The sequence below is a fragment of the Danio rerio genome, chromosome 2, assembly GCF_049306965.1.
Source record: "Danio rerio strain Tuebingen ecotype United States chromosome 2, GRCz12tu, whole genome shotgun sequence".
NCBI lineage: Eukaryota > Metazoa > Chordata > Actinopteri > Cypriniformes > Danionidae > Danio > Danio rerio.
The window spans coordinates 59,224,854-59,246,059 of NC_133177.1; the positions used below are offsets into that span (position 1 = coordinate 59,224,854).

The 21,206-nt window shown below is 36.2% G+C and overlaps 1 protein-coding gene and 1 long non-coding RNA gene across 3 annotated transcripts in view; one reads left to right on the forward strand and one right to left on the reverse strand.

The window, feature by feature from the left end:
• LOC137488289 (uncharacterized) overlaps positions 1 to 20,757 on the forward strand; it is a 98,158-nt gene extending 77,401 nt beyond the window's left edge. Inside the window, exons 5-7 of one of the 2 annotated variants that reach the window (XR_011007286.2) lie at positions 15,457 to 15,592; positions 19,111 to 19,182; positions 20,669 to 20,757. This is a non-coding gene — a long non-coding RNA (uncharacterized lncRNA). Of the gene's footprint in view, positions 1 to 15,456; positions 15,593 to 19,110; positions 19,183 to 19,439; positions 20,169 to 20,668 lie in introns of those variants that run through there. The other variant, XR_011007285.2, reaches the window with a different exon arrangement.
• cplx4c (complexin 4c) lies at positions 5,452 to 15,392 on the reverse strand. Its single transcript, NM_001171591.1, is given in 3 exon segments — positions 5,452 to 5,676; positions 6,223 to 6,310; positions 15,232 to 15,392. Coding segments are annotated over 3 exon segments (474 nt in total).
• Positions 20,758 to 21,206: the final 449 nt, after the last annotated feature.

Genomic DNA, 21,206 nt, shown 5'->3' on the forward strand with positions numbered 1-21,206 from the left:
ACATCCAAATATTTAATTGTTATTTATCAACCTTGTCTCGAATATATACATGTGTGAGCATATATATATATATATATATATATATATATATATATATATATATATATATATATATATATGACAGCTTGCGACTTCATCTGCCATTTTTACCGAGTAGGCCTATATTTACATGGACACCAATACTCCACTTTTATGTTTAAGATAATACTGATTAAGAGTCGACCATGTAAACAGTGATTTTTGATTACCCTAAAGGATGTCCCGAAATGCGGAGGTTTTACTTTCCATTCGTTATGCGGATATATCAAATTCCATTAAAACATCCTGAATGAAAATATGTTAAATGAGAGTGAACTGCTGAACTGCAGTTAAAGTCAAAAGATTAAAAATGGAACTCCTGAAATTGCATGAAACTCTGGAGGAAACGCAGAACAGCCTGATGATGCGACATTAATTGTTTTATACTGAAACTTTCCTTCTAATGGCGCGTCTTTGGTCTTATCCAAATTTCTTTGCAAGTTAAACACACGCAGAGCCAGAGCAAGCTGAACTGGCGCTCTAGGCAAACGACAATCACGCCGCCCTCAATCCGAAAGTGAAAAAGTGACCTTTTTGCTGATGAAAGACCGGGGCGTTCGCTCACTGTTCTGCTGCCCAAGGCGCACCGCACAGTCCCTGAACACACGTCGGCCACACTGAACACACGTCGGAAAAAAAAAAAAACTGCGTAATTTGCATTTTTTTTTTTACGCATTAAATATTTAAAATTAATCGCATGCGTTAACGCGCTAATTTTCACATATATATATATATATATATATATATATATATATATATATATATATATATATATATATATATATGTATGTATATATATATATATATATATATATATATATATATATATGTATATATATATATGTGTTTGTGTGTGGGTGGGTGCATAAATGTATGTATGTAATATATATATATATATATATATATATATATATATATATATATATATATATATATATATATATATATATATATATTAGCGCTGTCAAAATTAGTGCGTTAACGCATGCAATTAATTTTAAATAATTAATGCGTTAAAAAAACTTTTTGAGGGCAAGTTCCAGTATAAAACAATTAGTTGCATCACAGATTATCCAGAGTTTCATGCAATTTCGGGTGTTTCATTTTTAACTATCGACTTCTGTTGTAAGTTGATACCGCATGGCGAACAGAAAGAAAATCCTCCGCATTTCGTGACTCGTGTTCCTTTAAGGTAATAAAATCACTGCTTTGGTTACACGGTAGAATTTTAATAAGAGTATCTTAATCATATTAAAATCGGTTTTGGTGTCTTATGTAAATGTACTCAGAAAGTCTCTGTCTGGTGAAGTCGCGAGCTGTCAAAGACAGGGCATTACTCTGCCTTTCAGCATGAGCCCTCCAAGTTTAGCGTGTTTCCTCATTAAACGCAATGAAAGCGTATGCTTCACGTTGTTGTGTCAGAATCCTTGTGAAATACAGTAATACTTTAGGACGCTTAGTTTAAGCAAATTTGATGTACGTGATCATGCGTGTTGAGAGTCGCACCAGTATGGAAGGCCGTTGGGGCCAAAACGTCTGCAGCGCGTTGTGTGTGTGTCTGTGTCAGGCCCATTGAGGGGTGTGAGGGGTGGAGTGAGCGACGTATCTGAGTAGTCTCTGAGTCTCTGTGCACTTGCGGGATACTCCTAGTCTTAGCAACTGGATGAATGTAAAGGAGGATTAAGCTAAATTGTTTCTACTCTATAACTAATGAAATTTAAATGTCATTAACATGCCTGTGTTTTAATTTCTGTAATAAATATGCTTGTCAGGCCAGGATCTTGATGGTTTATTGTGGGTATGTTGTTTACATGAAGAAATCTCTGTTACAAGTTAAACAAAAATTCTATTAAACAATTATGTTTTGAATTTTAATTCTAATAAACAATTATATTTTGAATTTAAATATTTTTTTTGTCTTGCGTTTACATTCATTTTACATTTAAATAGCCAAAATGACAAGTTTCAGTATTTTAAATGCGATTAATCGTGATAATTTAAAAAAAAAAGGTGCGATTAATTAGTTTTTTTTTTTTAATCGATTGACAGCACTAATATATATATATATATATATATATATATATATATATATATATATATATATATATATATATATATATATATATATATATATATATGTGTGTGTGTGTGTGTGTGTGTGTGTGTGTGTGTGTGTGTGTGTGTGTATATATATCAGGGTTCAACACTAAGGATTTTTTTCTACTGGGTTGATCGGGCCAGTGGTTCAGATTTTTACTGGCCCCACAAAAAAAGTTAATAGCTGTTTCTTAGCCACATATTTTAAATAATGTGTCAAAAATAACATCTGTGTATCTAGAATTTAAATATTTTTAAAAAAAATACTAATAAATGTATGATGAGCAAAACTAAACATGTTAATGCAAGCAGAAAGAGCAGTATGGAAAATGTGCAGATACTTTATTGCAGTTCTGAATTATTCAACAAAAGGTGGCTGACTTGCCAAACTGACGACAAACTGTGCAAAACATGAATGAATAGTTTTTGTTGTGTTGTACGCACATTAATGTCTGCTTCAAAGGTATTAGAAACAGACGTTGTCTTTAAGCCTCATAATTTGAGGTTGCTGCCATGTTGCCGTCTCTTCGATGTACTGGTTGTTACCATAAAACGAAAACATCACATGCTCACAACATCCAATCAGACAAAAGGAACAAAAAGCAAAATGGTGTTTACGCTCAAAAGGCTTAAAAGCACAAACAGCACATGTCTTTGGATGGAGGAAACCCACGCCAATACGGTGAGAACATGCAAAGTCCACACAGAAATGATAACTGACCCAGGCAGGGCTCAAACCAGCGACCTTCTTGCTGTGAGGCAACAAGGCTACCCACTGTGTCACCCAGAAATACATACATACATACATACATACATGCATACATACAACATAAATATATACATACAGTATATGTATGTGTGTATATTGTATATGTGTGTGTGTACTGTGCATGTGCATATTTATATACATGTATAGAAGTATATACACATACATGTTAATAAATAATTCAACATTTACATAATTCTTTAGATGTTTACATCTAATACAGAATATATATAAATATTTGTATAAATAGCTTTTTCTTTTTTAATTCCACGGCAGAAATAAGCTTGAATGCATTTGTCATTTCAACAGTATATGATACAAAAGTTGTACATCAGAATATCTGAAAGTCAGATGTGTAATGACTGGAGGATGATTAAATTAGGGGTGTATTTTAATTAAAGTGAAATATTCTCTTTTTTTATTAACCAATATAGGTTAGCACTGAGCAATTTTTCCCAGTGATGTTAACCAAAAAAAAAAAAAAGCCCATAACCCAGGAAAGACTCCACCCTCTTTTTATATTGCTATAATGACTAGACACGCCCCTTACTGCTGATTGGCTGCAAGTGTGTTTTCCGACACTGACCAAAAGCATTTTACAAATATGGACCATTTTCACAAGACAGATGTCAATGTTTTTCAAGACGTTTTTCATTATTCGAACACAATCGATTTTTCACTGGCGTCGATCAGAAGAGTATGCAAAACCACTCCTTGATGTTAGACGGCGCTACACAACTTTAAGCTTCTGACACTCGCTTGTTGTTATGGTTAAAGCAGCAGCTCCAGCTCTAGTGATGAAGAAATGATTATTGTTTACCAGTGCACGTTCTTCTTCAGTGTGCGCTCGCATTGACAGTTTTGCGCTTGAGCGCCTCCAAGTGCTGTTTACTGTAACTTCAGCAGCTCGTAAACGTTAACAAAAGTGTCTAACGTATTGGTGGAGAAGGTTTTAACATGGTGCCTCAAAACAAAGACGAGCATGAGGTGTTTTTCTTTTTAATTGACACTTTTGCACTTGGCGTTTTGCGCGTTCTTGTGCACGATCACATTGACGTTCTTTATTTAGTCATGAGGCGTTAAGCCTGGTTTATACTTCTGCGTCTAGTGATCAGTGTGACCCACGGCGCATGAAACACATGTAGCTGTGCATTTATACTTCTGCGCGCTGTCTCTGTTGGTCTGCATTAACACTTCCGAAACGCTAGTTGGAAGTGAGGTGTAAATGTTCCTCTGTGTTTCTTCGCTGGTGTTTTGTTTTTCCTGAACACTTCCTGAATGTACAAGTGACTCAATCTCGCTCATTTTGAGGCAGTAACCGGCGGACGTGCAACAACTTTAAATATGAGGTAAACACTAAACAAAACTTTCCATCCGGAGCTCCTTCACGGGACTCCACACTTTTAAACAATCGCTCCATTGGAGCGGCCAGGTGTTGCCCAGACTCGTCAGCGCTGCCAAGCCGACCAATTATAGAGCTTGCGCTATGCGTCGATGTGACGTGTAGCTACCTTTTTTTGAAAGGTGCATGTCAGCGATGACGAAGGCCACGGCGTAGGGCCATGTGTCAATGCGTAGGCTGCGGTGTAGCATATGCGTGCGGTAGACGCAGAAGTATAAATCAGCCTTTAAACGTTGTTGGAAAACACGAGCAACGGTGCCTAGGCCCGTTCGCTGAATCGGAGCCCGGTTCACTTGGGCTTTGGCGCGGTACGCTTGTGTATGAGTGCAAAACGCACCAAAGCCCGAAACTGAAAGCGAGACGTGACTTTAAGGGGCTGTTTCATATGGATTTATTAATCATTCTTACTGTTCAGTGAACGCAAACTGCCATAGTTTATTAAAGACGCAAACCCCTCACTGCACAACAGCTGCACCTTCAGCAGACCTCCTCATTCCTGCAGCACGAGAGCTTTATGATTGTTTATGAGCGCCAAAAGTGGCGAATCTGTTCGGCGAAATATCTGACTGCGTGTCACCGCATCCCTAAGGACTGTTTGGCGAAATATTTGACTGCATGTCACTGCATAAAAAACAACTAAATCGATAAAACTAGAGAAATGTCCACTGAGCTGAGCGAGAGCGTTTACTGAACAGCGCAGCATCGATGACGTAAGCGTGCCCAGGCCTGATTGTAATGTGAGTGCGGGCCGTCGGGGGAGACGGGAGGGGGGACAATCGTGCTTTGGCCCGGTTCGAGGCAACTGTACATAGTGTGAGTACGACCTAAATCTGACGTTCTCTCTTCTGGCTGTCGTCATCAGTCTCACATTATTTTTCTGAAAGTCTTGATAACACCATCGTTGAGTTTTTCTTTTATTATTTCAGCAAATAGGATTGTAAAATAGTCATTTGTTGTACTCTCACATTAGCTGCACTCCAAGTTTACCAACTATTACGAATTTGCTGCTGAAAAACTCTGAAATGTGAAAAGGGTCCATAGCTTAACTTTAAATGAAGAAACTACTAAAGAAATCCTCCAGATCCACAGTATTGTAACCGAATCACCGTCACATCAAGACACATTTTTCTTCCGCTGCCTGTTTGACCTCAGTCATGGTGCTCTGAGCTTTCGCCTTGATTGAGTCAAAGTCCACGTCCATGTTTTGTAGTTTCCCCAGAAAAGAGTCATTTAGCTCCTCCTGCTCTTCCTCTTCATCCACCATTTTTGCCAGCTCCTCAGGAATGTCCAGGTCATCTCCGGCCATCTGTACGGTGGCGTCGTCTTGTGCGCTCTGTTGACGAACATTGAAAACAGATGTTTCACAGTTTCAGATGTAAAGCAATAAAATCTTGTTAAAGTCGCCTTGTAATTGACCCTCCGCTTAGCCACACCCGAATACCGCCACACACCAATCGTGGCTTAGCAACCGTAGCTACATGCAGGAGGTCTGTCAAGCTTTCGAGCGTGGGAAAGCCAAAAGCACTATGCATGTGGATTACAGTTAAAGTCAGAATTATTAGCCCCCCTGTTTATTTTTTCCCCAATTTCATAAATAATATTTGACTAGATATTTTTCAAGACACTTCTATACAGCTTAAAATGACATTTAAAGGCTTCACTGGGTTAATTAGGTTGATTAAAATTGATTCTGCATTAAGTTTTTAAATGTGGCGTCCGACACTGTGAATGGCATCGGCACAACACCAGAAATTAACTTTCCTCAAAATATTTGAGGATATTAGTTTTAGAGGTTTGAGATGTTCATTTCACTGCTGAGGAACAGAGGAAGTAAAGGTTCTGGAAATGAGTTTAATAGTGTTAACCTGGGGTCTGTTACCTGTGGGAGTCTGTATTTGTCTCGCAGCAGCACTCGAAGGTTTGCTCTCTCTGCTTTTTTTGTTGCAAACTCCTTGTCTCTGGTGATCCTGTAAAGAAAATAACACGTTGCTGTAATGTTTTTTTACTGTTCAGGAATCTTGCAGGTGCTGTAAAAAGCTTGAAGATGCTTGAATTTTAATCATGTGTTTGAAAAGTGGATTTTGGATGAAATGAAAATCTAAAACTGCATGAAAATGTAATTGTTATTATTTAACAATGGGCAATAATGATTAAAATAAAACCTTTTAGCTTTTGCATAAAACTAAAATACAGGGAGATTACAGATTTGTGCGTGAACAATGCATAAATTTAATTAAATGTACATTTCAAGATTAAAGACGACACATTAAACTGTGATTTCAATAATTCTGTGTTAGGCTTGAGGCAAAAAACGTTATGAAAAATTGTTCCTTAGAATACTCTACAGTATATATACTGTACACTGTAATATACTGTACTATACACTACTATACAGTCTATGATACTTTATTAGACTATACGCTGTATACTATGCACTACTATACTACACTATACACTATATGCTATACTACACTATATACTGTGCTATACTATATATATTATATGAACTAGCGTATTTGATTAGATTCTTTCATTTCGAACAGTGAAATCCACTCTTAAAAACAATTATTTAAACACAAATGATGGATGAAGCTAAACTAAATATAATGTTAATATCACTTTAATAGGTACACCTGTCCAACTGCTCATTAACGCAACTCAATGCATTTAGGCATGTGTACATGGTCAAGATGATCTGATGCAGTTGAAAGCAAACATCAGAATGGGGAAGAAAGGGAATTTAAGTGACTTTGAATGTGGCATGGTCCAGTTAATGCCGGACGGGCTGGTCTGAGTATTTCAGAAACTGCTGATCTACTGGGATTTTCACGCACAAATATCTCTAGGCTTTACAGAGAATGGTCTGAACAAGAGAAAATATCCAGTGAGCGGCAGTTCTGTGGGCGCAAAAGCCTTGTTGATACCAGAGGACAGAGGAGAATGGCCAAACTGGTTCCAGCTGATAGAAAGGCAACAGAAACTCAAATAAGCACTCGTTACAACTGAGGTCTGCAGAAGAGCATCTCTGAACACACAACACGTCCAACCTTGAGGCGGATGGGCTACAGCAGCAGAAGACCACACCGGGTGCCGCTCCTGTCAGATAAGAACAGGAAACTGAGGCTACAATTCACACAGGCTCACCAAAACTGCACAATAGAAGATTGGAGAAACGTTACCTGCTCTGATGAGTCTCCATTTCTGCTGCCACATTCGGATGCTCGGGTCAGAATTTGACATCAACAACATAAAAGCATGGACCCATTCATCCTTGTATCAATGGTTCAGGCTGCTGCTGGTGGTGTAATGGTGTGGGGGAGATTTTCTTGGCACACTTTGGACCCATTAGTACCAATTGAGCATCGTGTTAACGCCACCATGTCCATCCCTCTATGACCACAGTGTACTCATCTTCTGATGGCTGCTTCCAGCAGGATAACTCACCATGTCAAAGCGTGAATCATCACAGACTGGTTTCTTGAACATGACAATGAGTTCACTGTACTCAAATGGCCTCCACAGTCACCAGAGCTCAATCCAATAGAGCACCTTTGGGATGTGGTGGAATGGGAGATTTACATCATGGATGTGCAGCCGACAAATCTGCAGCAACTGTGTGATGCTTTCCTGTCAATATGGAGCAAAATCTCTGAGAATTTTTTCCAGTACCTTGTTGAATCCTTGCCCACGAAGGATTAAGACAGTTCTGAAGGAAAAAGGGGTCCAACCCGGTACAAGTAAGGTGTACCTTATAAAGTGGCCGGTTAGTGTATGTATATGAATATGTCAGTTGCCACATTTGTAAAGTGCTGAAGTGTAGTCGATACAGTGTTTTCATAGAAAGAGTATTGCAATGTTTTACAGAATGCTAAAAACTGACAGAAAATGCTCTCATAGCATAGTAAACACAGTAAGTTTATTTCTGCCCACACACTGTAATCTGCTGTTTACTCTATATAGCACCACGTAAAAGCCAGAAAGTTTTTCTTTGCACAGGGTTAATGCTGCCAACTGATGATCAACAGTAAGCATTACACATTTAACCTCTTCCCAACAGGGAAATCCAGCAACAATCAAAAATACATGATTACAGTATATGCTGTCATCGCTTTGCAAAAAAAAAAAAAAAATCATTAAAATGAAAGTCAGTAGGGCAAGAAGAGGTCAATTTAAACAGTACTCAAGGGTTTAAAAGAGAGATCTGTAAAGAATAAACACATTTATACCCTTTTTTTGTGAGAAATTGAAATATGATTGGCTTTATTTACACAGGCATAAATGAAGTGGTTAGTTACATGCTGTTTAGGGGTTTTAGGTGAAACCAATCAATGTGAGCGGCGTCCTGACCCTCTCAGTGGCATTACAGCGGCCTGCGCAGATTAGCAGCCTTTCACGGGTATAAACAGACTCTTCTTATACTGAAATAAGTAAGAGACTGACCTCGGCAGCAGGACGAGCCTAAGAAGGTTAAAAGGGTTTATGGTGAAATATGGAGCAGGTGGTTCTCAATCGCTGGTCAAACTGGGTGAACGCTGTCAGAATTAACTAGCCCAGATATTAAACAGCATGGAGTGAGCCAACAGTCACGGATCCCATCTGAAATTCATTTTATTTTAAATTTATTTCCTTTTTTTTTTTACAAATTTGTCTACAATTATTATTTATCTTATACTAACAATATTAATATTGTATTGTTATATGTCATAGTATGTAATATATATATATATATATATATATATATATATATATATATATATATATATATATATATATATATATATATATATGTTGCAATTTCAATTATTTTTATGTATTTTTAATAAATCATTCATATAATTAGCTAATTATTTAGATACTTTTTATTTTATTTTGGATATAATTTTACAAACATTCCTGACTATATTTTTAATTAATTTTATAATTTTTTTTTTAATTATGCAGGTGTCAAAACACCTTTATAATATATAATAAAGTTTATATAAAAATATAAAAATATATTAAAAAAATATATAAAAATATATAAAAAAGTTTATATATTATAATTTGCCTTATTTTTGGTCATTTGTTGTTTTATTATATACACCCACACAAACACATTGGGTACAGAAAGTATTCGGACCCTTAAATTTTCACTGTTCAATATATTGAAGTTATTTGCTTTACACACCGCACCCCATATTGACAGAAAAAAATCTGCTGCACTAACTGTTTGTAAGAGCACAGTGGCAAGAACCTTGAAGAGAAGAGCCTTGGTGAGAGTCAAGAAGAACCCAAAGAAAGAACGTTCCACTGCAAGAATTAACAGAGCTAAACCCCATACAATCAAAGCATGGTCTGATTTTATAATAACTAGATAATAACTACTTAATTCTCATCCCAGAGCTTTTCTTTTTCTGTGTATTGTTATTCATTTATAATTTTATTGTCTTTATTTTACTATTATTATTTGTAATTTTTTCTTTATGTATTTTCATTTAATGCAAACCCTGGCTTGTATATAGTTGTTGCTAGCTATGTATGCTGGTTTTGTTCTGCAATAAATAAATAATCATAAAAAAAGAAGAACCCAAAGATCACTAGCTGAGCTCCAGAGATGCAGTCTGGAGATGGGAGAAAGTTGTAGGAAGTCAACCATCACTGCAGCCCTCCACCAGTCAGAGCTTTATGGCAGAGTGGCCGGACGGAAGCCTCTCCTCAGTGCAAGACACACGAAAGCCTGGATGGAGTTTGCCAAAATAAACATCTGAAGATTCTCTAGTCTGATGAGACCAAGATAGAACTTTTTTGGCCTTAATTCTAAGCTGTATATGTGGAGAAAACCTGGCACTGCTCATCACTTGTCCAATACAGGCCCAACAGTAAAGCATGGTGGTGGCAGCATCATGCTGTGGGGTGTTTTTCAGCTGCAGGGACAGGACGACTGCTTGCAATCTAGGGAAAGATGAATGTGGCCAAGAACAGGGATATCCTGGACTAAAACCTTCTCCAGAGTGCTCAGAACCTCAGACTGTGCTGAAGGTTTACCTTCCAACAAGACAATGAAAGCTAAAATAACTGAGGAGTGACTTAATAACAACTCTGTGACTCTTACTGACTGGCCTAGCCAGAGCCCTGGATTAAACCCAATTGAGCATCTTGGAGAGACCTAAAAATGGCTGTCCACCAACATTTACCATCCAACCTGACAGAACTGGAGAGGATCTGCAAGGAGGAATGACAGAGGATCCCTAAATCCAGGAGTGAAAAAATTGCTGCATCTTTCCCTAAAAGACACACGGCTGTGTTAGATCAAACGGGGGCTCCTACTAAATACTGAGCTGAACACTGAGGACCCTGTGATATTTCAGTCTTTAATTAATCAGCAAAAATGACAGCAATTCTTTGTTTTTCTGTCAATATGGGCTGCTGTGTTAACATTGAGGAAAAAATAACTTAAATGATTTCAACAAATGGCTGCAATATAGTAAAGATTTAAACATTTAGGGGGGTCTGAATACTATACTGAATAATATATATATGTATGTGTATCTATGTATATATATATATATATATATATGTATATATATATATATATATATATATATATATATATATATATATATATATGTGTGTGTGTGTGTGTGTGTGTGTGTGTGTGTGTGTGTGTGTGTGTGTGTGTGTGTGTGTGTGTGTGTGTATATATATATTTATATATATATATATATATATATATATATATATATATATATATATATATATATATATGTGTGTGTGTGTGTGTGTGTGTGTGTGTGTGTGTATATATATATATATATATATATATATATATATATATATATATATATATATATATATATATATATATATATAAACACACACACAATTGAAGTTAGAATTATTAGCCCCCCTTTGATTTTTTTTAAATATTTCCCAAATTATGTTGAACAGAGCAAGGACATTTTTACAGTATGTCTGATAATATTTTTTCTTCTGGAGAAAGTCTGATTTGTTTTATTTGGGCTAGAATAAAAGCAGTTTTTTTTGTTTTTTTTAAACACCATTTTAATGACAATATTATTAGTCCCTTTTCAGCTATTTTTTTAGATAGTCTATAGAACAAACCATCATTATACAACAACTTGCCTAATAACCCTAACCTGCCTAGTTACCCTAATTACCCTAGTTATCCTATAGTTAAATATCACTTTAAGCTGTATAGAAGTGTCTTTAAGAATATCTAGTCAAATATTATGTGCTGTCATCATGGCAAAGATAAAATAAATCAGTTATTAGAAATGAGTTATTAAAACTATTATGTTTAGAAATGTGTTGAAACCTTCTCTCCGTTAAACAGAAATTGGGGAAAAAAATAAAGAGGGGGTCTGATCATTCAAGGGGGCTAATAATTCTGACTTCAATTGTTTATATATATATATATATATATATATATATATATATATATATATATATATATATAATTTTTTTTTTTTTTTTTTTTATTGTGTAAACTGTTACTGCTGAAATACCAGTTCTTTTTTATAATATAATTTTTTTGATAATTGATATTCTTTATATTTTACCGTATTTTTTAATGGTTAATTTATTAAATTGTTAATTTTTTTAATTATCCAAAAATGGTTCTGTGTTACTCATTCATTAATCTTCCTGCGGTTTAGTCCATTTATTAATCAGGGGTCAACCCAGCAAAATAAACCCCAAATTATCTAGCAAATGTTTTACACAGTGGATACCCTTCCAGTTGGAACCCAAGTACTGGGAAACACTCATACACTCTCACATTCACACACACACTCATACACTATGACCAATTAAGTTCATTCAATTCCTCTATACCACATGTGTTTGGACTTGTATGGGAAACCGGAGAACCCGGAGGAAACTCACCAGCACGGGGAGAACATGCAAACTCCACACTAAAATGCCAACTGACCCAGCTGCCCGGGACTTGAACCAGAGACCTTCTTGCTGCGAGGCGACAGTGCTAATCACTGAGCAACCGTGCCACCCCGTTTGTCCATTAGTAAATTATTATTTACAAATATACCAGTAATTACTCTGATCACTTTGTTAGTGCCAGAATCTCATTGTTGCCAGTTATTTTGTTCTTTTATTTATTTGCGTTTGTGTGAACTTATTGAATTATTTTAAGATTGACAGCAGGTTTACAAGCACAGTCTGCTGGGACGTTTGACCCAATCACACACTCCTGACCCACTTCTGGACTAAAAGCCACCGTTTGTTATATAAAGAGATGAAGTGTAGCACAGAGCAACATTACAGCATTGTGTGTGTGTGTGTGTGTGTGTGTGTGTGTGTGTGTGTGTGTGTGTGTGTGTGTGTGTGTTTGTGTGTTTGTGTGTGTGTGTATATTGTGTGTTTGTGTTTGTGTATGACATCAAATTTTCTGGGGTGTTACATAATTTTACAATACTTTAAAAAGGCTACTGTAAATGCAGATAACATAGTAATTTTATGGTAATATATAAAACTGATACTTGTTCACATTAACCTTGTTAAGAATTATACATTCACCGGCCACTTTATTAGGTACACCTTACTAGTACCGGGTTGGACCCCCTTTTGCCCCAAGAACTGCCTTAATCCTTCGTGGCAAAGATTCAACAAGCTACTGGAAATATTCCTCAGAGATTTTCCTCCATATTGACATGATAGCATCACGCAGTTCCTGCAGATTTGTCGGCTGCACATCCATGATGTGAATCTCCCGTTCCACCACATCCCAAAGGTGCTCTATTGGATTGAGCTCTGGTGACTGTGGAGGCCATTTGAGTACAGTGAACTCATTGTCATGTTCAAGAAACCAGTCTGAGATGATTCACGCTTTATGACATGGTGCCTGCTGGAAGTAGCCATCAGAAGATGAGCACACTGTGGTCATAAAGGGATGGACATGGTCAGCAACAATACTCAGGTAGGCTGTGGCGTTGACACGATGCTCAGTTGGTCCTAATGGGTCCAAAGTGTGTCAAGAAAACATCCCCACACCATTACAGCATCACCAGCCTGAACCATTGGTACAAGGACAGATGGGTTCATGCTTTTATGTTGTTGATGCCGAATGTGGCAGCAGAAATGGAGACTCATCAGATCAGGCAACGTTTCTCCAATCTTCTATTGTGCAGTTTTGGTGAGCCTGTGTGAATTGTAGCCTCAGTTTCCTGTTCTTAGCTGACAGGAGCGGCACCCGGTGTGGTCTTCTGCTGCTGTAGCTCATCCGCCTCAAGGTTGGACGTGTTGTGTGTTCAGAGATGCTCTTCTGCAGAGCTCGGTTGTAACGAGTGCTAATTTGATTTACTGTTGCCTTTCTATCAGCTGGAACCAGTCTGGCCATTCTCCTCTGACCTCTGGCATCAACAAGGCATTTGTGCCCACAGAACTGCCGCTCACTGGATCTTTTCTCTTGTTCAGACCATTCTCTGTAAACCCTAGAGATGGTTCTGCACAGTAGATCAGCAGTTTCTGAAATACTCTGACCAGCCTGTCTGGCACCAACTGGACCATGCCACGTTCAAAGTCACTTAAATCCCCTTTCCTCCCCATTCTGATGCTCAGTCTGAACTGCAGCAGATCATCTTGACCATGTTTACATGCCTAAATGCATTGAGTTGCTGCCATGTGATTATGCCATGTGCCATCTGATTAAAAATATTTCACATTATTATATGCATCAAAACAATTTTGAATGCATTCATTTGAACTAATTTAGAGTGCATATTTTTTAACCAATTTTGAACATGACTTTGAACCATTTTTTTTAACCAACACATTATTTTTAACAATTTTTTTGAACAAAAGCATTATTTTAAATGCAATGTTTTGAACTGATTTTAAACAAATGCATTATTTCGATCCAATTTTGAACACATTATTTTAAATGCACTGTTTTAAACCAATTTAGGACAAACACATTATTTTGAATAAACAAGTTAATTTGAACACCAACTTTTAATGCATTAATTGAAACCAATTTTGGTTAAACACATTATTTTGAACTGATTGTGAATAAATTAAAACAATTTTGAATGCATTCATTTGAACTAATTTTGAGTGCATATTTTTGAACCAATTTTGAACATAACTGAACCATTTTTTTAACCAACACATTATTTTCAACAATTTGTTTGAACAAAAGCATTATTTTAAATGCAATGTTTCAAACCGATTTTAAACTAATGCATTATTTTGAATAAACATGTTAATTTAAACATCAACTTTTAATGCATTAATTGGAACCAATTTTGATTGAACACATTATTTTGAACTGATTGTGAATGCATTAAACCAGTTTTGAATTCATTTATTTGTACCAATTTTGAACACCAATTTTTTAGAAAAACTCATTTGCAATATTTTTTGAACAAAAGCATTATTTTAAACACATTATTTTGAACTTATTGATTTTTTTAGCGCCTTTTTTGGCCACATTATTTTGAATGCATTTTTGTAAACCAATTTTGAAGAAACTCATTATTTTGAACAAATGCCTTATTTTGAACTGATTCTGAATGCATTAATTGGAATCAGTTTTGAATGAAGACATTATTTAGAATCAGTTTTACACAAATGCATTATTTTGAACCGATTTTAAATGCATCAAAACAATTTTGAATGCATTCATTTGAACTAATTTTGAACATAACTGAACCATTTTTATTAACCAACACATTATTTTCAACAATTTGTTTGAACAAAAGCATTATTTTAAATGCAATGTTTCAAACCGATTTTGAACACATTATTTTAAATGCACTGTTTTCAACTTTGAACGTACTGTATTATTTTGAACGCATAACTTTGAAAACATTAATGAAGCAGTCCATCCACCTTCTCACTTTACTCAGCTGTTGTAGAGTGTGTTCAGACTCACTTCTCCTCGATGAGCTGTTTCTGATACTCCTCGAACTCTTCTCTGCTCATGCCTTTAGACGCGGCCGTCTCTTTTCCTCCGCCATCTTCATCTTCTTCACTGTTTCCTCCGGTCATGTTCTTCAGTTTATCACCCAGCATCTGCTGCAGAAGGAACGCCATGGTCTTTGTATATATCTCTGTCTCTTACTGCATGTGTTTCTCCTTTATTTGCTGCCCTCTGAAGACCTGCCAACACTGAGAGATGTGCTGTGGATTCTGCAGCTCAGATCGAGATGAAAAACAGATCAAGAGCTTATAGAGAAATAATGCCGTCAACACAAACTCTCCTTGAGTGAAGGACACACACCTGAGCTGCACAGGTAACACTGAACGCATGTTTTTTTTTAAGTTTATATTTTATATTTGAATTTTAATTCCCTGATTACTTCAACTTAAAGGGCTAAATGCAGTAGTATCACGGGAATATAGAAAACTACATTTACATTTACATTTAGTCATTTAGCAGATGCTTTTATCCAAAGCGACTTACAAATGAGGACAAGGAAGCAATTTACACAACTATAAGAGCAACATTGAATAAGTGCTGTAGGCAAGTTTCAGGTCTGTAAAGTCTAAGAAGGAAAGTATTAGTAAACATTTTTTTTTTTGAGTACAGTTAGTGGTATATCCAGAGAGGCAATTGCAGATTAGGAAGTGAAGTGGAGACTAAATAGTTGAGTTTTTAGTCGTTTTTTGAAGACAGCGAGTGACTCTGCTGTTCTGATGCAGTTAGAGAGTTCCTTCCACCAACTGGGCAGATTGAATGCGAGAGTTCGGGAAAGTGATTTCTTCCCTCTTAGGGATGGAACCACGAGGCGACGTTCATTCACAGAACGCAAGTTTCTGGAGGGCACATAGATCTGCAGAAGTGAGAGCAGATAAGAAGAAGCAAAGCCAGAAGTCGCTTTGTAGGCAAACATCAGAGCTTTGAATTTGATGCGAGCAGCAACTGGCAGCCAGTGCAAACGGATGAGCAGCGGAGTGACATGTGCTCGTTTAGGTTCATTAAAGACCACTCGTGCTGCTGCGTTCTGGATCAGCTGAAGAGGCTTGATGGAGTTAGCTGGAAGCCCGGCTAGTAGAGAGTTACAGTAATCCAGTCTGGAGAGAACAAGAGCTTGAACAAGGAGTTAAGCTGCATGTTCAGATAGGAAGAGTCGGATCTTTCTGATGTTGTAAAGTGCGAATCTGCACGATCGAGCAGTTCTAGAGATGTGGTCAGAGAAGTTTAGCTGGTCATCAATCGTTACTCCAAGGCTTTTCACCATTTTGGATGCAGTAATGGTTGCCCCATCCATCGGGATTGAAAAGTTACGCTGTAGAGTCGGGTTAGCAGAAACTACAAGCATTTCCGTTTTTGCGAGGTTAAGCTGAAGATGATGATCTTTCATCCAGTGTGAAATGTCTGACAGGCAGGCTGAAACTAAGATTTGTCCACATTAGAAAGTAGTGCTTTCCAAAATTACTTTGACTTATGTTTCATTGCAGACAATATGGACACAAACTATTTCATATTAAGTTTGTTTTAATATTTAATATTGTTCTGTCTGGTCAACTTTATTTGTAAATCTACTACCTTTCCTGTCATTCAGACCTGCAACACAATCCAAAGACAGTTGTGACAGGAGCAGTTTAGGGCCAGTAAGCGGGTAAACTGGTGAAATAATGATGTGATGTGAAACAGGTGATTGTAATTATGATCTGGTACAAAAGCAGCATCCTGTCAGGATCCAGCCCTTACAGTCTTGTCACTCCTGTCTGTGTTTAATGTCTATTTGTTTGTTTCGTATTTGTTCGTTTGTCCTGCCTCCTTGTTTTCCTATGCCTCGCCCCCCTTGTTTAGTCCTTGTTTGTCTAATTATGTTCACCTGTTCCTCGTGCTCTCTACTTCCTTTATATTGAGTTCATATTCCACTTGTGTTTGCCGGTTCGTCATACTATCTCTCGTGTGCATGTCTAGCTTATCTTGTTTAGTGCATGATAGAGGTTTTTTCCATATTGTCTAGTTTTGTTTCTCTTGTCTAGTCCTAGTCTATTACAAGTCTTTTTGATCTTTATGTTGAATTAATTTATCCTTTTGATTCGTTTTTTTTTTCTTCTTTCAGCAAGGTTGCTGCATGTTTTTTTTTCAATTTTATTTCTGTTAGCAGCTCAAGACTAATTTCAAGTTATCATTTTGCCATTTTTGTGATCCTTAGCCCCAGTCTAGCCCTAGTCTTTTGTTAGTTCTTTATTTTTTAATTCCTGTTCCTGTGTTTTGCTTTGTTTTTTTTCTAGTTATAGGTTATTTCTTTAAGCCTTTTAAGTTTCAGTAGTTTCAGTATTTGTTTCATTTTATTTCTTGAGCTCTATTTTTCCCCCGTCTTAAATATTTCTTATATTTACTTAGTTCTAGTTTGTTTATTGCTTGCTCTTCTTTTTTTAAATGACTTGTTTCCCCAGCCGTCTAGTCCTGTTGTGTTGCTTGTGTCACTTGCCTCCTGAGTCGTCACTGGTTGTGGATCCCCTTTCCTTGATGATCCATTTGCCATCCCTGTCCCTAACAAAAGGTTGGGCTAGCTACCGATTGACTGCTTGGCCTGAAGTTTGGAATTCCCCTTTCCTGACCAGCCTGTGTTACCCCCCTAAGACACTCCCCTCTGTATTATCCTGAAGTCCTGAGTCTCCTCCCCTCACCAGCTCACGAGCTGTCTCTGAGAAATTGTAAATATTTTAAAATAGACACTATTCTTGCAAATAAACTGCATAGTTGCAATCTAAACACCTACATTCTCGACTAAAAAAGCCTCAAAAGTATATTTTGTTGTCTAACTGCAGTAATATTTGTCAAACTGTTGTGTCTGCTTGTTGCTGGCTGTATGTGGGCGGAGTAATACACAAAGGGCAAAGAGGCTGTACGGATGCTGATATTACTTAATTATATCACGGATATCAGATAAACTGTTGTGTGTGTGTGTGTATATATATATATATATATATATATATATATATATATATATATATATATATATATATATATATAAAAGCAATATCACACGAGTAGCAGTGCGATATGGCTGTATATCAGCACTGCTACGAGTGTGATATTGCATTTATACAACAGTTTGATGGCATAATTGTGTGTATATATATAAACAAAATCAAACATGGAGAGTCTCAAAAACCCTTTTGTATGAGGAACTACTTTCTTCCCCGTTGGATTCAAATCATAAGCTGACAGTTAAACAGCTGAGCAAGCATCTTTTAAACTTTAGATCTGTAGTGTCTGCTTTTTGCTGGTTGTATGTGGGTGGAGTAATACACAAAGGGTAAAGAGGCTTTACAGGTGCTGATATTACTTAAATATATCACAGCTATCAGCCAATCAGATTCGAGAACCAGACAGAACTGTTGTATATATATACATATATATATATATATATATATATATATATATATATATATATATATATATATATATATATATATACACACATATATATATATATATATATATATATATATATATATATATATATATATATATATATATATATATATATATATATATATATTTGTAAAAATGCAGGAATTACACGGTAATAACATGGTATACAAAATTAAAATGCATTCACTTTTGTAACAGTGATGGCCAAGTTATCAGTAAATAATAGCTAAAAAATAGAAATAAGAAACAATCAAAAATATTATTTCATTTAATTTTTATTATTGCTATTTCATTGTTATTATTAGTATTGTTTTTGTAATAATTATAAAATGGCTGCATAATACGGAAATACAATTTGGTGTTTTTATGTAAACTTATGAAAGAAATGTACCTGTTCTCATTTGTCACCAGGTAAGCAGATGCAGTGTTTCTGCTGTTCTTTAGACTGATGGAGGTTTATGTGAACTTCAGCTCCCTCTGCTGGTGAGTGCAGACAAGTACAGCACTCATCTACATCTTATTACAGTACATTAGATCAGATTTACGCAGTGGTGCAAAGTAACAAAGTACAAATACTCGATCTACTGTTATTGAGTAGTTTTTCTCAGGAATTATAATTTAGTAAGTAGCTTTAAAAATGGATGCTGAGTGCATTTTTAGTGCAGTATCAGTACTTTTTCTCCACTACTTTCCTTTAACCTGCAGTCATTACTTTATTTTTTCCTGTGCACTGGATTTAGAAAAATCAGTCTTGTGATTCCCGTCCAATCACTGTGCATCATATTTAACAACCTCAAGACATGTGTGATTTATGAATGCAGCAAGCTGTTTGGGAGCACTAAAAGCGTCTCAAGAATCTCTATACACCTTGACCCCGAGACTGTTTAGATGCATGTCACTGGTGAGAAGATGACGGATGTTTACTGTACGTTGACCGAAATGGCCTTAAAAACCCAGCAGGCACAAGACGTTGTACCGTAATGTCATGGGGACGTTGCATTTGGTTTGTAAATGAAAATCGGGTCGACATCAATGTTCAGTGATTAACCAAATCCACCAAATATCAACGTCTAATGATGTTACAGCTTAATAAAAATAATATGAAGCTGGGGGGGTGATGGGTTCCACCTGTGATGGGTTGCAGCTGGAAGGGCATCCGCTGCGTAAAACATATGCTGGATAAGTTGGTGGTTCATTCCGCTGTGGCGACCCCAGATTAATAAAGGGACTAAGCTGAAAATAAAATAAATGAATGTGCTATGAACTTAACATGCAAGTCGTAATAACTAGAATCAGAGATTAACAAATAGATGAACATGATGTACAGTTTGCTATTAATCATCAGGGATATGCAAATAGAAATAAACATAATGTGCAGGTTGTTATTTGCTATAAACAGGAATCACAAAGAGACATCATACATTTACAAATGAATATGTGCTCAATATTGAGCATCCTGAAGAAATGAACTCAGCAATTGACTCACATTATTTTCTAATGATTCAATGCCTCGCAGTGAAATATTCTGCTATAAATCCCACAACTAAAAGCACACTTCAGATGTTGTATGTAAGTGGATTGAACAAAAATAAAATGAAATTGCTTCCCCCAAACATGAACAACAAGAATAGTGTTGTTTCAGCGTATTTTATATTAGCAGCCAAACTCATTTTTTGGAGTGTGTGTGTATGTGTGTAGTGAACTGTTGTTCAAGAGGCAGATACATACAGAGAAAGCAGATGGTGAAGTGAGTGTGTTTTAATGGATGTTTCAGGTCAGTGTTTGTTCGTCCAGACAGAAAAACCTCAGGCTTCATGTTTCTCAGTCGCTCTGGTCCATTATGAAGAGCTTCAGTGACTGACTGAAGCATCTGAGCACCAGTTTATTAGAGTTTATGATGTTTGTGTGTGTGTGTGTGTGTGTGTGTGTGTGTGTGTGTGTGTGTGTGTGTGTGTGTGTGTGTGTTCAGCAAGAGCACATCAAAACCCCTCAGCACTTTTACTTTGTAGGTCAATGTGTTGTTTTTGTTGCTTTTTATTAGGGACAGACGGAATCTGTGGAAGTTTTTTGCTATTTCTGCAGAGAATTTTAGTATAAATCTGCAGATTTCTGCTGAATTATTTTGAGAGTATCATAACTAAAACCTTAATATGTAAAATAATAATAATAATATCTTTTTATTTGTTTTAATGTTTAAAATGCAAATCCAAGATTCACTTTATTTGGTTACACAAAGCAAGTCTCTCATATAATATCTCTATACTAAAAGAAATAAAATATTACTGTACAAAGTGCATTGTACATAAATCAGATGAACATTTTCACATTAGTCAATAATATTACTGAAATTAATTTAAAAACTGAATAAATAGAGATTTACACACATTTACTCAAGTAAATAAACAGAATTAATGATGGGCTAAAAATCTGCGCACACAGATTCCTTGTGGGCCTACTTTTTATATATACTTGCACAGACTATTCAATTCAGCTCAAACCACTATTTT